Raw genomic sequence first — 24,208 nt, 5'->3', positions numbered from 1 at the left:
GTACTAACCTGCATGCATTAATGTAATTTACCAAACTGGCTTTTTCTCACATTATTGGGCTGGATCTACTGAGAGCACTGCATTGAAGGAATAGATCTTTATCCATTATTTGTGATTGTAAGTAATTGGAAGACGTCATTGTTGCAAAGACATGACACTGATTACAAAAATGAATGAGGACAGCAACCTCCCTTTTGGTAACAGTGGAGTCAAGAGGTTCACCTCAAACAATATGTGCATGACTGAACCAGAAAGAAATACAGCTTGCCACAATTCTAAGCAAGTGAGTAAGTGAATGCTAATCACTGTCACTCTTTGAAAGGAGTAAAGCCATATGTGAGGAAGTCTACTATGATAAAAAAAAAAAAAATACTTCATGCGGATTGAAGCAATTACATTTCCTTTTTGAGAAAGTGACTTTACTAGTGTTGAAACATTTGTCCGATTTAACATGTATAGTGTGTGTATGGTTTTAAGCTATGCATAAAAGTAATGTCTGCTTGTTTTCTATAACATATTAATGTGTTTATTATATTTATATATAATTGTAAAAATTAAATATTAAATTAAAATTCGGGAAGAATGAGTTTAGGTTACTATGTACAGTATAACATGTAAAGGTCTTACAAAATATACAAGGTAGACCAACTCCCTTTTTAATAAAAGTGCTGCATTGATTTTCCCTTTTATCATTTTCTTGTTCTGTTAAGAAAAAAAGGATCATAAAACACTTTTGTGTAACACTTTATGTACTATTGCCTTGTTGTATTATAGTTTTCCTTGTGGCTGTTGGAATGTCACACTAATGTCACACTATAATCACTGCTGTTTTGAGGAGTCGATGCCTGACTATGTCATGGATTACATTCAATTAAAATGTTTAGTATAATGAACTTATGAGCTTCCGGTTTGTAATCTCTCATCTAACTCCCTTAACTTCACATTCAAGACAAGCTAGACTTGTTGCTGATCTTCCTAGGACTAAACAACCCAGCGCTCAAAGAAATACAAATAGCCCAAGAGTTTCATCTTAGACTCGACAGGCTTCACTGAGCATGTTAAATGTTAAAGTCCATGACATCTGAACAATACACAAGACTCACGGAACAATGTCCTATGAAGTGGAGTGCAGAACCATGTTTGGAAAAAAACAAGCAGATTTTTTGCAAATTTAACACCTCTTACCCACTGTCAAGCACAGCAGTGGATTCATGGCGATTTATGAAACCCAAATGCTATCACACAGTATCTTTCACTCGCATATATGTAAATGATGTTACCTTCACAATGCAAGCCACTAGAGTCAAGGCTGAATCCCTGCTGGCATTCGCAGCTAAAGCTGCCTGGTGAGTTCTGGCAGATGCCCTTAGCTCCACACAAACTGGGCTCTGCAGCGCACTCGTTATTATCTGTCAAGGGAAAATACACAATAACAAGAGACATGATGTTTTGCCCTTACTGCCGTGTTATTTTTTATATATTCAGTGGAAAACAGTTAAATAAAGAGGAAATATAAGTTACAGTTATTGGCTCTTGGCCAGTTCTTAAAACATAAATACTTATCCTCAGTTCAGTAAAAGAGTTCAGACTACTTTTTTATGTATATTTGTTTTTGTGTTTATCAATCTGCTTACCCATACAGGCAGTGTGGTGCTGTGTAAAGCCCGGAGGACATTTACAAGCAAAACCACCGATGGTGTTAATACACATAAACTGGCAGTTGTGTCTCTTTAACTGGCATTCGTCCAAATCTTCAAAGCACAAAAAAAGTCTACTTTTTAAATTCAACAGCTCATCATTTTCTCTCTCTCACATAACTTTGATTTTCTATTATAAATGCATCAAATTGCAAAAAAACATGCAGTACTGCAAATAATTTATACATGAATTTATCTCAGCCTGTTTAAGATCCTGTGCAAGAGGACCTGCTAACATTTCAGTACAGTAATCAGTCACAGTAATCAGCGCCAAACACGTCCTGAATTGACAATCACAGTCACACTATAATGCCTTTACAGAAAATAGCTTTCATTTTTATAGCCAAAATTTCACTATTAGGGATTCTTAAACAGCATATTCTAAAAAAGATTACCGTAATTTGCACATTTACTTTATATTTCTCCATAGTTTGCATATGATCGTTTTAACTTCCATCTGGAAATTTGATGGTCTTACTTTCACAACATTCAATTTTCAAACTCTACAAAATTGCTTCATGACCTAATCCCTACATAGGCTCGCTCACCTCCTGCGATCTTTGGTGGAGGCACTGACCCCAGGTTGGGAACCATGATACTATAGGACACTTTGCTCACCTTTACAGGTTCTGCCATCATCTTGCAAAATATAGCCACGTGGACATGAGCAAATGTAGCTGCCTTCAGTGTTTTTGCAGATAAAGTTGCAAGGCTTCGGGGACATTGCACACTCATCCAAGTCTTAAAATATAAAAGATAAGTCATTAATAAGGCTTTATAATACAGTATTTAAACTTGGGAGGATAAGGGTAGGAATAAGTTAATATTTTAGTACTTTTATATGCATTTAGTGTTTGTGTAAAGTAAATGGAAGAGTCTTACCAACACATGCAGTGCCTGTAATGGTAGCTGTGTAGCCTGGACCACAGTGACATTTAAAGGAGCCCATAGTGTTGATACACTGTCCATTCTTACACACGTCTGGAATAATCTTACACTCATCTATATCTGTGGATATAAAAGTATACATTAACATTTAAGATGTCTAGGTGTTGTGTTTAGTGAGATTAGCTGTATGAGGAAAGGCGATTCCACTCCCTGAAGACCAACACAAAGACACTGAGGAGGAGCTTTTTCCCACATGTTATACAGACTCTCAATCACAACACCACATAAGACTTAACACCCACCACCATGCTCACCACGCATTACATACAGTGTGGCACATTTGCACATTTTGCACCCCACAAAACTGTAAACTTTGAACTGTGACTTTGCACATTATTCTGCACATTATGGATTCCACTTCTACATTCCACTTTAACTTTTCTTTATTTTATTATATTTAATTATATTTTTTACATTCTTTTTTTTTTCTTATTTTATTTTAATTTTATTATTTGTACACAATGTACATTTAAAATTCTTTTTACAGCTAAAGTTTTTTTTTCTATATTTCTAATTTGTAAAAAAAAATCCTTTAATTTCATACTTTAATATTCTTGTTGAAAATTTTTTTTAGGTCATCATCAGTCGTATAAGCATTTCACTTTATATCATACTGTGTATGACTGTGTATGACTGTGTATGTGACAAATAAAATTTTAATTTTAATTTTGAAGTTAAAAGTTGAAGTTGAAGTTTTTTAATGAATTTAAGATTTAGTGATGATAAGCTCACATACAATAAAACTTTTTTAAACCTCAGGTGACAAATGTCAAGTAAACAGGCTGACGACAGAAACAAGTGCATAAATAGATTATTATAAATCATAAAATGTAAATAAAGAAAAAAAATATATATATGCTTTTTTGCCATAAAATGCACTGCTAAAGACAAGAAGGCATAATTTATGTTAGCCGTAAGAGAAAAAGCATCATCGTCATTGCCATCACTAAGGAATGTACTAGGTACGATGAATTATAGAAAAAGACTGGCAAACCTGTGCCATCTGTGGCATAGCCGGGCCCATGTGGACACAGTTTCTTGTACTTGACAGTGCCAGGCAGAGGACAAAGCTCACACTGGTTTCCCCATCCACGGCCGCGGTCACAGCAGCACTGGGATTTAGTACTGGGTATTCTACTGCTGGAGGACATTTGACACATGGTTTGTAGCACCTCGATGAAACAGAAGCCTTGTCTAAAATCTGAAAAAAGACAGGGTACGATTTAATGATGAGAGTTTAATATGAGATAACGTGCTTTGGACCTTTGATAGACATATTTTAAAATAAATAAATAAATATATATATATATATATATATATATATATATATATATATATATATATATATAGTATGTACAAAGAAAAAAAGTAAGGGTAGCTTAATTCAATTTATTAAAGGCATTGTTGAAAAATAAATTCTTATTACCCAAAACCGTAAAAACTAAAATAAATAAATAACTAAATAAATAATAAAGCCTTGCATGAGCAAATATGTTTTGACAGGTAATAAACATAAATGCACTCACACCAAAAACAAACACACAAGGAAATTATGTAGAACTATTAATATTAGTGCATACATGCATTTAAAAAGATACTTTTCTATACATTCAGGTTTCAGGTTCACAGAAAAACAACTTACCTAGGCACTGAGTATGTGTAGAGTCAGACTGGAAGCCTTCTCCACACTCACACATGTAACTGCCTATAGTGTTCACACATTGGCCATTCTCACAAATACCTGGCTTAGTGCGGCATTCGTTCTCATCTAGTGTGATAGAGACAAAAGAAGGAGGTCAATGAACATATTTACAATATGTGTATTTTAGTATATCCACTTAGTGGGATGTTAATAGCATTGTCGTTAAGTAACGATGACAAACAAGAGTTCTGACCATGACAAACTTCTTCATCCATCTTTCGCACCATTCCAGCAGGACACACGCACATGAAGGTACCGATGAGGTTCTTACAGTTCATACCCCTGGTGTCACAGTCATGTAAACCCTCTGCACACTCATCCAGATCTGCAGTGTAAAAGAAAATGTGAGTCAAAAGATACAGTGCTGGTGTTAGAAGAGTTAGAGGACAGCTAAGATGTAGAACTGAGAAAAAAGTCAAAACACTTTAGGTCAGTTTTAACTGCATATGATCCTAGGTTTAAGTTGTTATCTCACCCTGACACATTCTCCCATCATATCGGAGTGTGTAGCCTGATGGGCAGGAGCATTCATATCCCCCAAATGTATTGATGCAGCGGAATGCACAGAGCAAAGGGTTCTGTGCACATTCATTTATATCTGTACCATAAATAAAAAAGTCAGACCTGGATTTGAATACAGCAGCACAAAAACGAGCAGTATCATGAAATTCAAATTAAATCCAAATTAATTCCTTTCCTACAAAGAAATAAAAAGAGCTTCACCTTCACATGTCATCATGGCGCCTGGCTCAAAACCTTCCTCACAGTGGCATTCAAAGCTTCCAATCACATTAACGCAAGTACCGTTTCCACATGGATTTCCCACCGCACATTCATCAATATCTGCACACAAACAGAATTATTGTAAAAAGACACACAAATATTTAAAAAACTATTTTTAATACAACAAAATCTTAAGAAATACAAAAACAAGATAATACCCCCATTCCACTGACCCGACATCTCCCGATTTTAAAACGGTTTTGAAGTCATTGCGGTCTGTAGCAATTTTGTTAATTTTTCAAGTGTAGCAGACCCACATTGAGCCATTAACAATTAAAACAATTTCGTAAGGACACGAAAAAAACACTAAAGTGAATTTTGACAAGAACCAATAACGAAGTGTTAGCAACAATGTTTCAATAGCGAGTCGTTAGGGAATTTAAGGATGTTATACCAAGCCCTAAAGAACTGATAATGAAACCGCAACGTCGCTACTGACATGGAGCTAAAGTTAAACACTACCAACTATTGCAAACAAACTATTTCATCGCTAGTGTCACTTTATATATATTTGTATATATATATACAGTAGTTGATCAATTGGAATGGTTATTACCGTCGCGCTCACCGCCGCGTGAAAACGTCAGCGGCCAAAATAAATTAGTTGCATTTCAAAGTCATTCGTAAAATGGCCGCCAGGTGGCGCAAAGTGACATTTTCGCTCGTTGCCGTAAATACAACAGTGACCGTTATACAGCGTATCTCTGTATCTGTTTATTGTTATTTAAGTTCTGGATTATTTCAGGTACTTTAAACACATTGTTGGGTTGCTCATGTTGGCTCATATGAGATGTAGTTTACAAATGAACACCTGGTTGGGTTATTTTGACCCAACAACTGGTTTATTCATTATTCTTTCCTTTCTCCAAATATCAGCCTGCAGAATGTTTGAAATATTACTGTTATTGTGTCACAGGTGTAGTTTTAAGAGTTGTTTAGGCAGGAATGCGTGTGTATACAGCTCAAAACCTCCATCAGTTGTTAAAGATAGCGGCTATTTAGAAAAAATGCCCAGTGATTTCTGAGCTTCAGGAAATCTCCCGGCGCTCTGCGCATAACACCGGGCCAACTCATGTCGGAAAGAATTTATAAACGGTTTCTAAACGTGGGCTATTGTTTTTTTTTTTACTTATAGTATTTGTTGATTTAATTTAAATGAGGTTTGGGCTCAGGACTTCAGAATCGTGATTCTCCTCTTTAATTTACTCCATAGTTTTAATCAGCGCTCAGCCGCATGCATTATGTTTTCCAGAGCGCACCGGCAGAAGTAGACTAATGATTATGAACGCGTCGGGAAAACAGCAAGCAGACTTTAAAAAAAACGTTTGCGTTCATTTTCTGACGCGCTCAAGTTCACCAAAAACAATACAGAGCAGCACAGCTTACAACACTTACAAAATCACAACACTTACAAAATCACAACGTTTTTTCGTTATTGTGAGTGCGCTTAAATAAAAGTTGAGTCTTATAAAGGCATGTAGTCTTATATAGTTTTATTATATAGTTTTTGCACATTAATCTAACAGCAGTTTTTTCAGCCTGTCACGGCGTGCGCCCAAATCAATATCGCTCCTCGCTCACTAGTTAGGCGGCCTCCCCTTCAGACATGCGAAGCAGCGGGACCGCAGAATTACACATGACTGGTGAGCTATCGTTACTATGGTTGCCCGGGCTTGCACCCCGCGCTATAAAATACTCGGGGTTTGTTGGGCTACAGTGGATTTTACTACGCGCTGTGTATGCAGCGCGCGTGCAACAACGCGGAAGTGCGGCATGCAAGCAGGGCAAATGGAACGGGCCCGGGGACTTCAAAGGAGCGAGAGGTGGGAGGGGCCGGGCCGGCCATCCGCGGAGAGCAGAGTCAGCGCGAGCAGACGGATGGCCATTGCACTCACACCGCGTAGTAAAATCCACTGTAACCCAACAAACCCCAATCATCACCAGCCGTGCCTTATTCCGTCATGTCATGTGGGCATTATAAGCTTTGTATTGAAAACTTCTAACTAAAAAGTGGCAGCTGGCACGCCTAAAAATAGACGCAGGTTATTTTTTTAATAGTCTAAATAAAAACCCTCCGATTTAATTTCCTATAGTCTAACCAGCGCTCAACCGCACGCAGAGTTTTCCCGAGCGCGAGGAATTTTTTTGTGCTAAATAATGTTTATGCAGTATAAGAATTCCTATTAATCCTGGGTTGTTCTTTTAGTGTCACTATAGTGCTTTACAATGCCAGACAACATTCAAATACAAATGATTCACCCTCCCCAGGTGTGAATCGGCTGTTCTCACCTATACATTCAGAGAAACTGTAATGGACCTCTCCACACTTTAAAAACCACTTGAATCTGAGGCTCTTCTGGAGACTTTCAGTGATTTCAATTTGTGTAATTTTAATCTCCTGGATTCTAGATTCTAAAGTTGACATTGTTACCTTTTTTAATCATTGGAATGGAAGAACTTGTTATTTTCCTTATGATAGCATAAATTGCATTGTTTTTAATCAGTCTATACACAATAATATTATTTGGTATTTATTTATTTATTTATTTTTTAAACGGGTATGGGGGCTATCTTGGTTTATTAATCTCCGTGCCTGGTTTAGTATTCAGTGCGCATCTGTTATATTACAACTATCATAACACTCAAATACCTTTTATTGGGGGTTAAGTGACTGATGTGCCTAACATTTTTCAGCTGAGCCTTTGTTTCACTGAATAATCAACCACCGCGACACCCCCCTCTCTCTCACACACACACACACACACACAGAGCCGACCAAATCATTAGCACGTCCCTCCCCCAAACAGCACAGACATTTACTTACACCTGAACTGAGTTGTTTGAGTAACATGGGTCGAACCCGTTACAAATCATAACAGTCTACTGCATTTCATTCTTATAATAACGCAAAAACACAAGCGGGGCGGAATGACCGACATCAGCTGACGCAGTAAAACGTCCTAACACTGTTTTAATTTTATGGTAATTTATTTCAGTTAATAAATCTACTATAAATTTAAAGAACACAAGAAATAAGATGACAGATATTAATTACATCTAAAGATGCTTCTCCTTCATTCACCTTGGTGAATGTAGCCTTAGCCAGGAGGAGTTGATGTCATCAGGCGGTATCCAATGATCATTGGGTGTTTCAACCCTAAACCGCAACACCCTCAACATTGGTGGGTCAGCAGTGGTGGCCAAATCACTGCCCATCTACTCCCCCTGGCTTCCAGCTAAACTCTTCTCTCCTGCTCCATAACCAGCAAGAAGCCCTCTCTGCAGCCTCCCCCATCCTGCGGACAGTCATCTTTCTCTCCCTTCCCATCACCCCAATGGCTGTAAGCATCCTCCATACTGACTGGGCAGGGAATCCTCTACAGCCGACCTCAACTGGGAATAGCCATGCCTGCCAACCTTTCTCCCTACAGTCCTGCAAGAGATCCTGGTATTTGGCGCTCTTTCTCTCAAATGCTTGCTCACAACCCTCTTCCCATGGGACTGTAAGTTCGATGATGATGATCTTTTTTGCCTCTTCAGACCACAGTACTGCATCTGGCCTCAGGGTTGTCTGGACAACCGGGGGAAACTGCAATCTTTCCTTCAGGTCTACTTTCATTTCCCATGATTGGGCCTTTTGCAGCAGATTGGTTCTCATTATTACTGTAGTTGGTGGCTTTTGACCCGCTCTTACAAACTTAATCGATGGTATTACTCTCCCATGTGGTTGGTGTTTCTTGCGTCTCTCCTGCTCCAGGGTGTTGGCAAGTGTCATGAGCACCTTGTCATGGCGCCACCTGTATCTACCTTGGGCCAGTGCTGTTTTACACCCTGACAGGATGTGTGCCATGGTACCCTTCTCCCCACAAAGCTTGCACAGTGGATCCTCTCTTAAGCCCCACTTGTGCAAGTTTGTCGGAGTTGGGAGTGTGTCATACACCGATCTTAACAAGAATGAGATACGGAAAGGTTCCAGTTTCCACAGATCTCCCCATGTGATCTTCCTCTTGGGTAGGTCCCACTTGGTCCATGCTCCCTGGGATGCTAGTTCCACTGCCCTTGCCCTTCGTTCTTCCTCTTCCAGGTTCCGTACCTCCGCCTGGATCATGGCCCTTCTATCCTTCAATCCAGCCTTCCCCCATTGCTGGATATGGGAAGTTCCAAGACCCTGTCTTCCTATGCATGGCGTTCCCATGATGTCACGTAGCTTCAGCATACTTTCAGCTTGTGCAACAGATGAGTCAGCTGCCCATTTGCGTCCTGATCTTGTAAGGATACCTGCCTGCCTGACTTGTTCATCCTGGGAGTCTCTGTATGTCATTATGACTCTGCACTTTGCTACCTTAAATTCCTCAACCACAAATCCATACACGCTTTTTTTTTAATTACAAGTGATAGAATCAAAAGGCTCACTGTGTTAACATTTATTGTGCTTAAATTTGATCCTAATAAGATTTGATTTAATTTAAATTCTAGAACAGTGGCAGCTGGAACACCTAAAACAGATGCAGGATTATTTTTTTATAATCTAAATAAAATGCTGTTTTAAACGTGGGCTATTGTTATTTACATGCAATATTTGTTAATTTAATTTAAATGGGGTTTGGTCTCAGGAATGTTGAGCATCAGGATCCTCTTCTTTACTTTCCTACGTAGAATCAGCGCTTAATCGCACGCATTAAGTTTTGTAAATTCGTTTAATGTTTAATAGTAAATAATGACCCCCGTTGCGCTGTACCACCGCTCGGAAAACCTTATGAAATACAAGTTTAGGACAATTATGATGATCTGCCACGGCGTGCGCGTGTGATGGGTGTACGCCCAAATCTACTATAACTACTCCCTCACTCCGTAGGCTCCCTGAATAGGCAGCAAAGGGACGGGAGCCGCCTATTTGTGCCGGCTGGCGATAATTAACGTTAATATGATCTCGGGCTTGCTCCGCATTATAAAAGCAAGGCGCGGAGGTTTGTCTGAGGTCTGGGAAGTACGTGATGTAATGGAGAATATAAAAAAAAGCATGTCAGTGGGGAGATGTGACGCGCCCCAGAGACTTTAAACAAGGACATTAGAATTCCGCCCTTTGATCTCCGCGCTGAGGACAGCGCGAGAAAGAGCTGCGCGAGCTCCCGCGGCATCTTCACTCCCGCACCGCGCCCGCCCTCGCAGCCCCGCTGTCGAAGAGGAAAAGTGTGGTTAGGTTTTTGCGTCAGCGAGAACTCGCGCCGGCCATCGACAGCGGGAGAAGCGCCGTCACGAGGGAGCGTGCAGGAGCGCTGCCTCCGCGTGCTCAGTTCTGCCACTCGCACCAACACTTATCGTCAGCTGTGTGCCCGCATGCCAGTGTGGCACAGCCCCCGGAACTGCACATGCACAACCTTTATCCCATTCTTTCCATTCTCCCTCCTTCAACACTTTCCTTCCCCATTTTGCCTAAATAAATTACCCTTTTCCCGTAAGACCTCTCCTCGTGTCCGTGCTTTATGGTGCCGCCCGTGCAACATGGGTCGAATCCGTTACAGATCATAACAGTCTAATGCATTTCATTCTTATAATAACGCACAAACACAAGCGGGGCTGAATGACCAACATCAGCTGACGCAGTAGAACGTCCTGACAATGTTATAATTTTTATGGTCATTTATTTTAGTTAATAAATCTACTATAAATTTAAAGAACACAAGATATAAGACGACACAAAACCCTACACGCGTCTTTTCTAATTACACGTGATAAAATTTAAAGGCTCACTGTGTTAACATTTATTTTGTTTAAATTTGATCCTAATAAGATTTAATTTAATTTAAATTCTACATTTGTATCGTCATTTTAGTTCTGTGATTATAAATTTGTTTAACTACAATGTTTCACTTGATTTTATCCGCTACTACGTGCAGTTCTAAAACTCCGTGTCTCATTAATCCAGCAGAGAATGAACTAAGGCATGAGGCGTCAGTCTGTAGTTATATAGCGCCACTCAACGGTAAAAGCCAGCAAACGCACAAAGCCAAACGGTACCGCCGAGCGCGGCGACGGTAGGACCTACAGTCCGATTGATTAACCACTGTATATATATATATATATATATATATATATATATATATATTTTTTTTTTTTACTACTTTGTATAAATCTTTAATCAATTTATTTCTGTTATTTGTGACTTGATTTTGAACTTTGTCAATACGAATGTATGCAGGAGCCCTTATATATATATTTTTTTTTACTACTTTGTATACATTTCTAATCAATTTATTTCTGTTATTTTGTGACTTGATTTTAAACTTTGGCAATACGAATGTATGCAAAAGCCCTCATACTGTACATTACACATAATACTGCGTGTGTTTTGTTAAATTCTCTCTTAATTTAGTGTGGTAGCCCCTGAATGTTTTCATTATTATAAATACTGCACTGCACTGCTTTGTGTATGATTAAACTTTTAACTCTGTCCTACTAGAATATACAGAACCCGAGCTATGCACGCAATGCCCCCCACAACTGCGCATGCCAAGACAAAATGCAAGGGTATCGGGTAGGGGCGTCACGTTCATGTACGCACAAAACCCATGCACATATTTTCAGAATCTCACTCCAAGCTTTTTTTTTTTTTTTTTTTATTTGTGAGCTATGCCACATATATTTTTTTACTTTATTATGAAATTACCAGAAATTATTAAACCACAGACATTAAAACATTTCTATTGTCCTTCGGACTTTAACATATGCATCTTTCAATCGTGGTTATTCTTCACTATTTTCCCTAAAATATCACTTTGTTAATTTTGTCATTACTTCCATCAACATTTACCGCAATGATTTTGGCTGCCGAACAGATAAGGAGGCAATAGCAATGCTTAAGAACTAATAAGGACTAAATAATAGTGCTTAAACATCGATAAGAACTTGATAGCAGCACTTAGGAATCAATAACAAAACATTACCGAGGTCGGAAGACGCCTGCTGAAATCTTTGAACATGCTCTAATTTTCCTATCAACTCTAATGATGATAACTAACACGACAGAACCCAAAAGAGAATGTAAGAAGTTACCGACCTCTACAGAGCTCTTTAGATTTTGTATTAAATTTGTATCGGTGTAGCACTGATGTACCAGAAAGTAAGTCATAAGCCTTACATAAGGTGTTTTAGAAGCAACTGCTAGCATTGCGATGAAATCCCCATGCTGCCAATGTTGACTGATGATGACAGTGCCCTACGTACTGTATGTGCAGAGGCAAAAAGTCTCATAAAATCCGATCTGACTGTTGTTATTTATGCTGATGACACACAATTATACGTCTCAGCAAAACCAGATGAAAAAAAAAAACAGTTTCCTAAAGTTGAGCAATGAGTGCAGGACATAAAAGACTGGATGTTAATTAACTTCCTTCTGGTTAATCCTGATAAGACAGGAGCTCTAGTCATAGGACCATAAGCAGCTAGAAGTATGCTTTCTAATCACACTGTAACTTTAAATAGCCTTTCTGTTCCATTGAGTGAAACAGTGAAAGACCACGGTATAATTATACTGTAGATTCCAGCTTTTCATTTGAAACACATGTAGACAATATTACCAGGATATCATGCTTTAATCTGAGAAATATTGTCAAGAAAAGAAATATATTGTCACTAAACGATGCAGAAAAACTATTTAATGCTTTTATCACTTCTTGGTTGAACTATTGTACCACCTTTCTGTCTGGATGTTCAACTAGGTGCATAAACAAGCTTCAGCTAGTCCAGAATGCAGCAGTAAGAGTCTTCACTAGAACCAGAAGATACGAGCACATCACCCCTATCTTCTCCACACTGCATTGGCTCCCTGTGAAATTTTGATCTGGATGCGTGTGGTGACTGGAGACGGTTCCACTTTACCATGAAGACAGTCCTGTCCTCAGCTGATGCAGACAGCTGTTCTCTGAAGACTTGTGACTTCAGTTGCTCGATAGTTCAGGACTGGAGCGTCTATAGTCTACCTGAGCCTCCAGAAATGAACTGGACTCAATTTTAAGTTTAACACATCTCATGTTATACTAAACTTCCAGTCTCGCACAGTATGATGCAGATCAATCTCTGCTATCCGTCTCACCCAAGTGAGGATAGGTTCCCTCATGGTTCCTCTAAAGGTTTCTTCCTATTACCATCTCAGGGAGTTTTTCCTTGCCACTGTTGCCGTCGTCCATCGGCTTGCTCATCAGGGACAGTCTTATCATTGTGATTCATACATATTCACATCTCATACAAATTTAAATAATTCTTTTGATTGTGTAAAGGTGCTTTGAGACAATGTCAACTGCTAAAAGCACTATACATATAAAATTAAATTAAATTTAAGTCACATATTGTATTTAGGGCCACATATAAAAGTGACTCAATTCCAATCTGAAAAACATCAGATTTGTGTCAAAAGAAAAATCGGATCTGTGTCATGTTAGGGTAAAAAATCTGAATTGAGTCACTTCAGCCTGGTGATGTGAACGTAGCCTCTGCTTTTTAAAAAATTCTCTCCTCATCACAAACTACTATCGTTTTATTGCTGTAAATACTTGCTGTAAAGCCTAGGGTAAATGTTTACAAACGCCTCCTCACCAACACAATGCATTCCAGTGTAATTCAGTGTGTAGCCTGTGGAACATTCGCAGCGGAAGGAGCCATCAGTGTTGATGCAGTGGCCATTGTGACAAATGCCTGGGTTTTCCACACATTCGTTCAGATCTAGCAAAAGAGAGAAACAGTTTTAGCTTTAAGTTTTGGAAGTAATGTACTATCAAGTAATATGCTTGCTCTGCTTTTTTCTCTCATATAAACATTCTATTCCTTTCTACCTACAATCAATACTGTCACACAACCATAATATTTTGTGATGCCAAGTTACACATCTGGTACAGGACCTAACTGTAAAGTGATATATATTTTTTGATAAACTATGAACATCAACTTAAATAAATGCCCATCAATCACACTATTTAAAGGGCATAAAATATCATCTTATTTACAGAAAGGTAGACTGGCTCGCTTCACAGATTACAACCAAAACTACAGCGGACTAAAATTAGCTAATTTAAGCTTAAAGGCTGCATACACGCACACACACACACACGCACACATGCACACACACACACACACACACACACACACTAAAGCCTGATTTATGCTTCTGTGTCAAGTTTACGCAGAGCCTACATTGAAATAAGGCATACAGTGTTGTAAACATTTATACTTGTATGCAGGTGTTGCCTGTGTTGGTCTGCAGTTACATCGATGTAGACTTGACACGAAAGCACAAACCAGACTGCAGATGGTAAGACAATACAAAGATTTCTGTACAGTTGACTTCAATCTAGCAACTATATGACTGCAGAGCTTAGACTAAAACAAAAACCCAACGTCAATCTCTTTATGCTACATAAGCAAGGCAGAATAAACCAAATCAAATAAATAAATAAAAAAGATACAATTTTGTGTTCTTTACACAGTTCACAAGGTCAAATGAAATGTTTTTAAAAGTGTTGTCATTTAGTAATAAATTAGAAAAGAGGCTTATTATACAAGAGAATTGTAAATCACAGAGTCAGAACCTAAGCTCTGTCTGGACTAAAGCCCTACAGGGCTGCTTTAAAAACAGTCATTTCCTTACCAATGATTGTATCCCCAATGCCTGGAACGATTCCATAACCAAAAGGACACAGGTCCTGAAATCCAACTGTAACAGAGAGAGAGAGAAATGACATAAGTGGATGCCTCATGTAAACTTGTGAAATTTTACAAAATTAAGACAAAACAAAGATGTGTGAAAATAAAAGGCACCTTCATGTTCTTTGGGGCAGAGCTCACATGGGTTACCCCAGCCCTCATTGGACATGGTGCTACAACAGCACTTGTCTTTGGTGGTGTTGAATGCCTGAGGGTTGGAGCATTTTCCATTTTCGAAGCGGGTGAAGCAAAAACTCTCTCTCGTGTCTAAAAAAAACAAGTAGGGAAATGAGTTGCTAAGATGATGAGAATGTGTTGTTTAAATACCAGATAAAACTTTTGGCTGGCTGGTTTAACCTCTGTGATTAAGTATGTAATTTAAGAAAAAGTAAGTCATTTACAATGAGAAAATTAAACTACTTAAAAGCACTGATGGTTTCTTTCCATACCCACATACACTTTTTTTTTAATAGGATTGTTTTTTTTACCTTCTTATTTTCTAGATGTAACTATCTGTGGACAGTTGGATCTTGTGAAGTTCCCCATGTGGATGAATAAAGTATCTATCTATCTATCTATCTATCTATCTATCTATCTATCCATCTATCCATCTACTCAAAGTACTAAGTTTTTAATCAATCAATTTAAGATAAAGATTATTAATAAGTTATACAGTATATGCTTCATGCTTTACATATCTGAGCCAACAGTAAGATTCCCTATAGAGCCAGCAAAGTCTCATGTTCTATTATATTGTCATGTTTATCCAGGCAGCAGATTCATGCAGTAAACAGTAAATGAATACAGTATATGTGTGTTTGAAAAGTCTCATGTTGTGTTTAAACACAAGTTTACTGTTCTCATAAAATATTGTCAGGTTGACATCATTTGTTTAAATCAGAATGATTTACCATAACAGCGACGTCCATTTTCTGAGAGAACAAAGCCTGGTTTGCACACACACTCAAAGCTGCCTGGGTTATTGTAACAAGAGCCAAACAGACAGATGTTGGGGTCCTCCTCACACTCATTCTCATCTGGCAGAATTACAAGGTAGAGCAGATAGTCATCGCAACCAAAAATAAAGCTATTTAGATTACTAACATAAAATACCTCTTCTTTCTTTTTACTGTAAACTAAGAAAGTGAAAAAAACAAGGATTTACAAGTTACATGACCTAACAACGTCAAAGGATAGTCATCTGATTACACACTGTTGGCATGGGATGGACACAACAATGCCAGAGAGTGGATTACACATGCAAACAAACATTTTTAGGAAGATTCAAAGAAAGGCCAGATTACTATGGCTAGATTCCCAATTAAAATTAGACAGGTTAATAATTAGGTGCTTTTTGACATAGTAGTTCGTTTTTATACCTCAAGCGTTTTAATAATCTTAACATCTGAAAATACAAATTAACAAAGATTAGCACAATAAAGTTAAATTTAACTGAAAAACTCTAACCACTGAGTTGCAGCAAAAGCGCTGTGTTAAAGTAGGGCACATACCTACACAGTGATTGCGCTGTACAATGTAACCAGGTGGACAGATACAGCGAAAAGAGCCGTCCAAGTTCTGGCAAGTTCCAGGAGCACATATTCCAGGTAGCATTATACACTCATTCACATCTGGAGTCATTACCAATGAGAGAGGATAAATTATCTTCTAAATTGTATAAAAGTGGGTGAAATTAGTAGTTAAAAAAAACAAAAACGTACCAATACAGTTCTTTCCATCCTGCGTGAGATCATAGCCATCTTCACACAAGCACTGGAAGGATCCTATACTGTTAATGCAATGGCCATTTCTGCACAGCTGACCATAAGCTGCTGAACATTCATCCACATCTAACAAAACATAACAACATAAAACATTCATATTTTGATACTTATATGGCAACACAACATCCATAAAACATTCTCCTATTCTCAAAAAAACCAAACATATTGGATTAACAAAGCAATTACTTTTAAAGCTGTTTCATAAAGAATTATCCTGCATGTAAACAGAGTAAGAACAAAATAGCGCCTTATAAGCAGTTAATGATGTCCTGTTAGACCTATTAAATGTTAGGACAAATATCAATTTTCTTCTGCGTGTTTATGGTTTGCAAATTCAAAAAAGTCTCATACTGTAAGTAATGAACAGTGCAAAAGCCTTGAGGTACCCCTCGTTTCTTTATATTTAATTAAATTAAATGATGTAGATTAAAGAAATGCAAGAGGTGTAGTGGTTAGCACTGTCGCCTTGCACCTCCAGGGTCCGGGTTTGATTCCCTGCCAGGCTCGATTTCCATCTCTATGTGCATGGAGTTTGTATGTTTCCCGTGCTTGATGGGTTTCCAATAGGTACTTAGAATTATTCCTTAAAGAATACAAGAAAATCAAACTTTAAACACTTACCTGTACATTGGTTATTTAGTGTGAGCTCAAATCCAAGGTTACAGAGGCAGTTGTAGGATCCTACAGTATTCTTACATGTGCCATTCCTACATGGCTGATGCACACACTCATCAATGTCTGCAGAAGGACATAAATTTGAATAGTACAAAAAAATCCAAGAAAAATCCAAAGAAAATCCAAAGCTAAAATAAAACCTAAGTGCTAACCTTTTAATTATTATGTTAAAATATTAACAATTACTAGTCATATAAATGGACAGATAAACTCAAATCTTACAGTGATAGATGAGTACAGTCATTTTCGAAAGTTACTACCCGTCTTTCAATTCTATATTTCTGGTGTAGAACATAATAATTGTTATAAATGCATCTGACCATAGTATTAGGCAAACATATAACAACATATAACTTTTTCTTAACAACTTCATTATGTACTTTAAAAAAAATAAGCCAAAAAGAAAAAAAAAAAAACAATGTCGATAATAAGTACCCCAATGTTTTAATAGCTTGTAGATTCTTCTTAAGCAGCAAAAGGGTGAAGTAATCGTTTGGTGTATGACTTTATCAGTCTTTTGCACTGTTGTGAAAAATTCTTGGCGAATTCATCTTTAAAGCATATTTAATTCCATTGATGTTTTTGGACATTTGCCTATGCACAAATCTTCCATCACACCACACAAAAGTTCCATCACAGAATTTCAATTAGATTGAGGTCTGAACTTGGACTAATTGTGCTGTTATGGACTTTAAAATTTAGGATGCTCGGTAAGGCCTGTAGGGTCTGAGATGTAGCTCTTTTTTTTTTTTTTGTATTTTTCTGACCATTGCACAATTTGACCTTGGGATAAATGTGCTTGGACCTTCACTCCTGGGAAGATTGGCACCTGTCTTGAATAATTTACACTGAATAATCTTTAACTTTATATTGTTTGCAAATGGTTTTAAAACCCTTTCTAGATTAACGTGCAGCAACAACTGCATCTCTAAGACCACTGCTTACTGTATGTCTTTCCCTCTTGTCACTGTGTTAGCACACACCTGAATACTCCAGACCAGCAAACATCTGCTTCTGCTTTTATAGAGGTCTGGACACCTGCTGAGGATAAATTAATCAAGGGCTTATAATTAATAATACCTGGCTGCAACGTACCCTCTTAAATCCGGTGGAGACATGAAGAAGGTACTTAGTATTGCCCACGTTTTTTTTTCTTCTTCAATTTGTTAAATTAATACTTGCACTGTGAAATTGTGAAAAGTTATATATTGTTGTTCATCTGAGATCGGTTTGCCCAATACATTCACCTGATTTTAATTACGTTTTTTAACACAAAAAAACAACAACATTGAAGATAGGGGTATTAATGTTTTAACATTATTGTACTTTGATATACAAAAGCTAATTCAGTACAAAGTAAGACTTGCGAACATCTGTTTTATCTATAAAGCGTTTTTGTAGACACTGTATAATTCTCTATTTCAGTGTTGCATGGTGACGGTGGTTAGCTTAGTTACTGCGTACTATAAATATGTCTTGTAGCTGTAAATTCACTTTACCCATGCACATCTTGCCACTGGGGGTGGCCATGAAGCCAGGATGGCATGTGCACATGTAGCCACCTTGGATGTCCACACACTTGCCATGACTGCAAAGGTTGGGGGTTTCTAAACATTCATTCCGGTCTGCCACGAGTATTTGTGTGCACAAGTGTAACAGGAGAGAAAGGAAGACAAACATCATTTGGCAAAGTGTTGATATAATAGCAGTGACAGTTTAAACAAATGACTACTGCTCACATGTACTTACCCCACATTTTAGTTTACGGTGTTTAGTCTAAATGTGACATGTTATACAGTATTTAAGAAAACATAAATAAATCCAATTTAAAAAGTTTTATTAACATATCTTTTTTTGTCGATTAAAACTCAAGTTTACAAAAATAGTATATTTTCCATGAAATATCATTTAAATAAGCTCATGAAATAAATATCGTTTCTAGTAACAGGACGTTATCAATTCATGCCTAATTTGACATACATTATGTCTAAATAATGTATATAAAACAGCATTTGCTTGCTGACCATTAGACATGAAGTCATCTCACCTATACAGGCTCCAACAGGTGAGAGCTTAAAGCCATCAGAGCACTCACAGCGATAGCTGCCAGGGCTATTAATACAGTCTGCATTCCTCTGGCACAAGATCTCTGAACCACTGCACTCATCGTTGTCTAAAGCACACACACACACACACACACATACACACTGTGGTGACTGAATAAACAATGGACATCCAATTAAATGTCCAGCAACAATTATCAGCATTGTTACTGCATTGAAGATGGTTGTTTTCAGAGCCCATGTTGGATTCAGCTTATTTCCTACTAAAACGGGGTAACTGTTTGAATTTAAATCGTGCACACAAGCGCCTTTTTAAAGACCTAACCCATGGCAGCCGCACACAGCTTGGAGACACTTTAAGAGAGGAAATTGATCACATTCTCCAGGGCAAAGGCCAACAACATTGTGAGATTTGCGAGAGGACTGGAGAGGAAAGGATTTTAGGTTGAGGCCCTGTAAGCGAAAATGAAACATCGTCTGGAGATGGAAGTGGAGCTGACCGCTCAGCACACTGGCTTGGACACAAACAGACAGTGAGCAAATATTTGGAGAAGGGGTGAAACAAGCAGCAGCCAGTGCACCAGTAAAAAAAAAAAATAGAAAAAAAAATGGACAGACAGACAGAAACAGAGAGAAAAAGAAAGAAAGAACAACCGAAAGAAAAAGAAAAACATTACATTAAATCACATTGCAAACATTACAGCTGTGTCACTGCAATGACTTTTCATTCAGCCATTACATGGTAGGATAAAACCTATGCAACAAGCAATATAAACACGAAGAGGCTGTCAAGACGCAAAGTGCACGACTGGTCATGTAGAAATGACTTGCGGTCATTATACAGTATCATTATACAGTATCTAAAACACTATAAGTTTGATTATAACTTGTGTGTGGATGAAAGTATTATCCTGGGTGACACCATTGGAGACAAATCTTAACCAACCCGTTAGCATACATAAGTTCTTTTTTGATCGGCTACTGTAGTGTTTGTGATTGATAGAGGAGAGAGTGTGCCACCCCTCAGAGAGTTCGGCCAATTTTTTCTCTCTCTGACTCGTACAGTAGCTACAAATGACTCTGCCATTCAAATACAAGCCCGTGATCAGTGGATGATCTGTAAAGCTACAAATATTTTTAATGGTCCATTAAGTTTATAATGAGAATGTACAAACGACAGCATTCCTGCACATAGTCCGGGCCCTTTCTTGAAACAAAACAACATAAGTTATTAAACTTGTTTAACAGGTGTTTAAACAGATGTTAAGGGTTTACAAACCTTCACATATAAGTAACAAATCATTGTAGCTGAATCCCCTTGGACATTCACAGTGAAAACTTCCGATATGGTTGATGCATACGCCATTGGCACAGATTCCTGGAATCTCCCGACACTCATCAATATCTGAACATTAAACAATCAGTTACTAGCAAACAGTCAGTTCTTATACAGTACATTCCTGCAAACCACAAACGTTGCTTTAATATAACATATAATAAAAAAACAAAAGCCTTACCCACTGGTTTTCCTGTCTCAAAGCTAATTTCAAACCCTGGTGCAATATTTCCACAAAGAGTGTGAAACCCCTCTAAAGTAAGAAACAGAGAGATGAGTTTCAATCTTGTGCATGCATCTTATTAAGACGTCTGCCACTCTTAGTGTGTGTTCAGCAGACTGACCAGTGCCTGGTATGGGACATGCCTGACAGGGTTTGCTCCAGGCTTTACCCATGTTATAGCCACAACAACAGATGCGTTGTGTAATGTTGAAGGCCAGCTCATTTTCACATGTGGTGCCATTGTAGTTGCGAAAGCAAAGGCCTTTCCTCATGTCTAAAAAATAACATACAAAATATCAGTCTCATGAAGCTGGGACTAAAATAAAGCATGAAGAAATTGAATTTAAGCAAAATCAATCGTACAGAAAAATACATCTAATAATTTTTATACACACCCATGCACTTATTGCCTCCATTGACCTGCATATAATCCTGGGGACACACACAGGTGTAATTGCCCAGCGTGTTATAGCAGGTGCCTGGACCACATATTGCAGGATTTGTCAAACACTCATCAATATCTGCAGACAGATAAATATGATCAGTGTATTAACTGTATGAGTCCATCACACCTTCTATGGATTAATACACTCTTTGATGGTGAACTCAAAAGCGAGACAGTTAGTTTCTTTTTAAGATTACATAAATCCAGCCTGGATGCATTGCAAGCATAAACAATTAATAAATAAAAAAAGAAATAAAAGATGTGAGCATGTACGGTAAACACATACACATTTAATGGAATGTAATGTACATACAGTATAAGGACTTCCTCAAATGATAAGTGTAAGCTAAGTTACTGTAGGTTGTATTATATTGTAAAACTAGATCAGTCTTAAACTCTAGGATGCAGTCAACACAGACTTTAAATACACAGACTTCTAAATTTGTAAACTTTTCCTTTTATCTTAAGTTTTTTGAGTAATAATGTTTAATCCGGGAATTAAAAATTCTCACAAATCATCTGCTTGAGAAAATTTTATTACAAAAACAGTAATATACTCATTAACACCGTGTACGTACCCTCACAAATACGGCTGTCTGCGTTGAGGTAGTAGCCATTTGGACAGTCACACTGAAAACTGCCGAAGGTGTTGATACAGTTTCCACCTTGACACAGACCAGGAAGCTCCTGACACTCATCTATGTCTGAAAAGAAACAACTCAACATTCTTAAATCAAATATGACACTAAAAGAACACTAAAGACCTGTTAAAATATTTTAATGATAAATAAAGTAGTAATGGTATTAATTTGCACAGCACATCCAGCATAAATATGAAATGTTTATTAAAACAAAAAATTTTACAAATGTGAAACATAAAAATTACAAGATTTTACTAAAGCTGTGGCAGATCAACCTGATATTTAAGCTAAAACAACAAATCCCAAATGATTGTTTTTTTATAAAATTAAACAAAACGTATGCCATTTTCATTGAAGAACTATATAACCAGCCGATATGACATCTATTGCTTAAAATAAACAACGTAAATTCTGTTTTTGTTGTATAATCTGTAAAATTACCCTCCAAGATAATAGTAATTAGGTTGGGCCTGAATCCTTCTCCACCGGGACACAACGTGTTATAGTCCGCTAAAGACACAGGACACAGTAGTTAAGAAAGAGGTCACTTATCATTAATCATAATATACATAATATACTTAATAATATAACATATACATGCTCACAGGAGTTAACAGGAGGGCAGGATTCACAGGGGTTTCCCCAGGCTCGGCCCAGGGAGCAGCAGCAGGATGAGCGGCTGACTCCAACACCCACCTCCACACTGCAGGACAGGCCGGCACGCCCACGGTTCACCACCTCCAGGAAACAGGTCCCTACACGTGGATCTAATAATAGAAAAAAATAATAAAGAGGATAAATGCTAAAACACAAGGCACAAGGTTTCTTTACAATATAAAATAGTTTGCCTTTAGTAATGATAACAAAAGCAATAGTCATACACACCAACACAACCGACTCCAGTTGGGTTAAGTTCATAATCTGTAGGGCAGTTACATTCATAAGAGCCTGGTGTGTTCACACAGTGTCCATTCACGCAGTTTATAGGGTCCAAGCATTCATCAACATCTGTTTAGTAACACAGAGTTAAAAATCACACAGGATAGAGAAATAATTCAAAAATACATGAAAGCAGTGTGCTGAAGTGACATGTACCTGTGCAGTTGCCCCCTGATCGGTCCAACTCATAGCCTTCTTCACAGATACAGCGGAACGTGCCAGGGAGGTTTTTACACGTACCAAACACACAGAGTTGCTGAAAGGAGCACTCATCGATATCTACAGTACAAAGTATGACAGAGTATTTCATCTATGTAATCTTCTAATGCTCTCAGTAGTTGTAGTTTATTCAATTATTTTAAACCTGCTTGTTCAGCGTTTCAACTAATTTGAGCAAAGACATATTTTAGCTCACAAGACTTAGTAAACATTGAGTAGAATGTGAGATCAGACATATCCACCACCTAGAACGGAAGCAAACAATAGAATAAAGTCGTAAATCTGGCATGTGTGTGTAGAATGTGCTACCGTGGCAAGCTTTGCTGTCAGGGGTTGGAGAGAAGCCCATTTCACAGTCACAGCGATAGTCTCCTGGGATGTTTAGACACTGGCCGTTCTCACACAGCTCAGCATTCTCAGTGCACTCATCTACATCTGCATAACAAAAAATGACCAGACAGTCTGAGTTTATTCCTGACACTGTATTTATACTAAATTGTAATTATTCTAATTATAATCACAAAGTAAAAATTTACTTTAGATTACATAATGCTTGTTATCTTTTATGTTAACACAGTTTTAAGATCTACACTTTTTCCCGACACTTTATGTGGTCTTCTTGTGTACTCTTACCTAGGCAGGTAAAGCCATCTCCTGTAAACCCCTCTGAGCAGGCACAGCGGTAGGAGCCAGGTGTGTTTATACACTTAGCATTAGGACTGCATATGTGGGTCTGATTTGTGCATTCATCCACATCTGAAATAAGCCAAAAACATGAAAGAAGGTGGATTACCCGTCTGTGGTAATGTGTGAAAATCCTACGTAAGGTCATGGGTGCCAACCCATTTCACTTTACAAGCATACATCTTTGGACTGTGCCAGGAAACAAATCAAGCAGGGAGGGCCCAGAAACCGAAGGCCAGATTCAAACACCTACTGTAACCTTGGAGGTCCATGGTAACGGTACTATCCACTATGCCACATTGCAAGTTACAACTGATCATAATTTGTACGTAATTTATCTTTAATGTAAAGATTACCTACTAGATTATTTAAT

General features: G+C 37.9%; 1 protein-coding gene across 1 annotated transcript in view; it reads right to left on the bottom strand.

Annotated features, from left to right (window-relative positions):
• LOC128545816 (fibrillin-2-like) overlaps positions 1–24,208 on the bottom strand; it is a 75,861-nt gene that overhangs the window by 6,000 nt on the left and 45,653 nt on the right. The window contains exons 33-61 of the mRNA XM_053516486.1: positions 23,785–23,907; positions 23,461–23,586; positions 23,089–23,211; positions 22,879–23,001; positions 22,599–22,760; positions 22,435–22,503; positions 21,931–22,056; positions 21,303–21,428; positions 21,029–21,181; positions 20,866–20,937; positions 20,628–20,753; positions 19,333–19,458; positions 18,785–18,910; positions 17,232–17,348; positions 16,548–16,676; positions 16,338–16,457; positions 15,738–15,863; positions 14,941–15,093; positions 14,771–14,836; positions 13,723–13,848; positions 5,071–5,190; positions 4,823–4,945; positions 4,541–4,672; positions 4,288–4,413; positions 3,640–3,846; positions 2,580–2,705; positions 2,316–2,438; positions 1,635–1,751; positions 1,281–1,409 (exon numbers count right to left, since the gene is read on the bottom strand). Of these exons, the coding sequence (XP_053372461.1) occupies positions 1,281–1,409; positions 1,635–1,751; positions 2,316–2,438; positions 2,580–2,705; positions 3,640–3,846; positions 4,288–4,413; positions 4,541–4,672; positions 4,823–4,945; positions 5,071–5,190; positions 13,723–13,848; positions 14,771–14,836; positions 14,941–15,093; positions 15,738–15,863; positions 16,338–16,457; positions 16,548–16,676; positions 17,232–17,348; positions 18,785–18,910; positions 19,333–19,458; positions 20,628–20,753; positions 20,866–20,937; positions 21,029–21,181; positions 21,303–21,428; positions 21,931–22,056; positions 22,435–22,503; positions 22,599–22,760; positions 22,879–23,001; positions 23,089–23,211; positions 23,461–23,586; positions 23,785–23,907 (3,621 nt within the window). The remainder of the gene's footprint in view (positions 1–1,280; positions 1,410–1,634; positions 1,752–2,315; positions 2,439–2,579; positions 2,706–3,639; positions 3,847–4,287; positions 4,414–4,540; positions 4,673–4,822; positions 4,946–5,070; positions 5,191–13,722; positions 13,849–14,770; positions 14,837–14,940; positions 15,094–15,737; positions 15,864–16,337; positions 16,458–16,547; positions 16,677–17,231; positions 17,349–18,784; positions 18,911–19,332; positions 19,459–20,627; positions 20,754–20,865; positions 20,938–21,028; positions 21,182–21,302; positions 21,429–21,930; positions 22,057–22,434; positions 22,504–22,598; positions 22,761–22,878; positions 23,002–23,088; positions 23,212–23,460; positions 23,587–23,784; positions 23,908–24,208) is intronic.

Source organism: Clarias gariepinus, chromosome 17, assembly GCF_024256425.1.
Source record: "Clarias gariepinus isolate MV-2021 ecotype Netherlands chromosome 17, CGAR_prim_01v2, whole genome shotgun sequence".
In the NCBI taxonomy this organism is placed as follows: Eukaryota; Metazoa; Chordata; class Actinopteri; order Siluriformes; family Clariidae; genus Clarias; species Clarias gariepinus.
The sequence above is the reverse complement of the archived record's forward strand: the minus strand, read 5'-3'. Positions and strand labels throughout refer to the sequence as shown.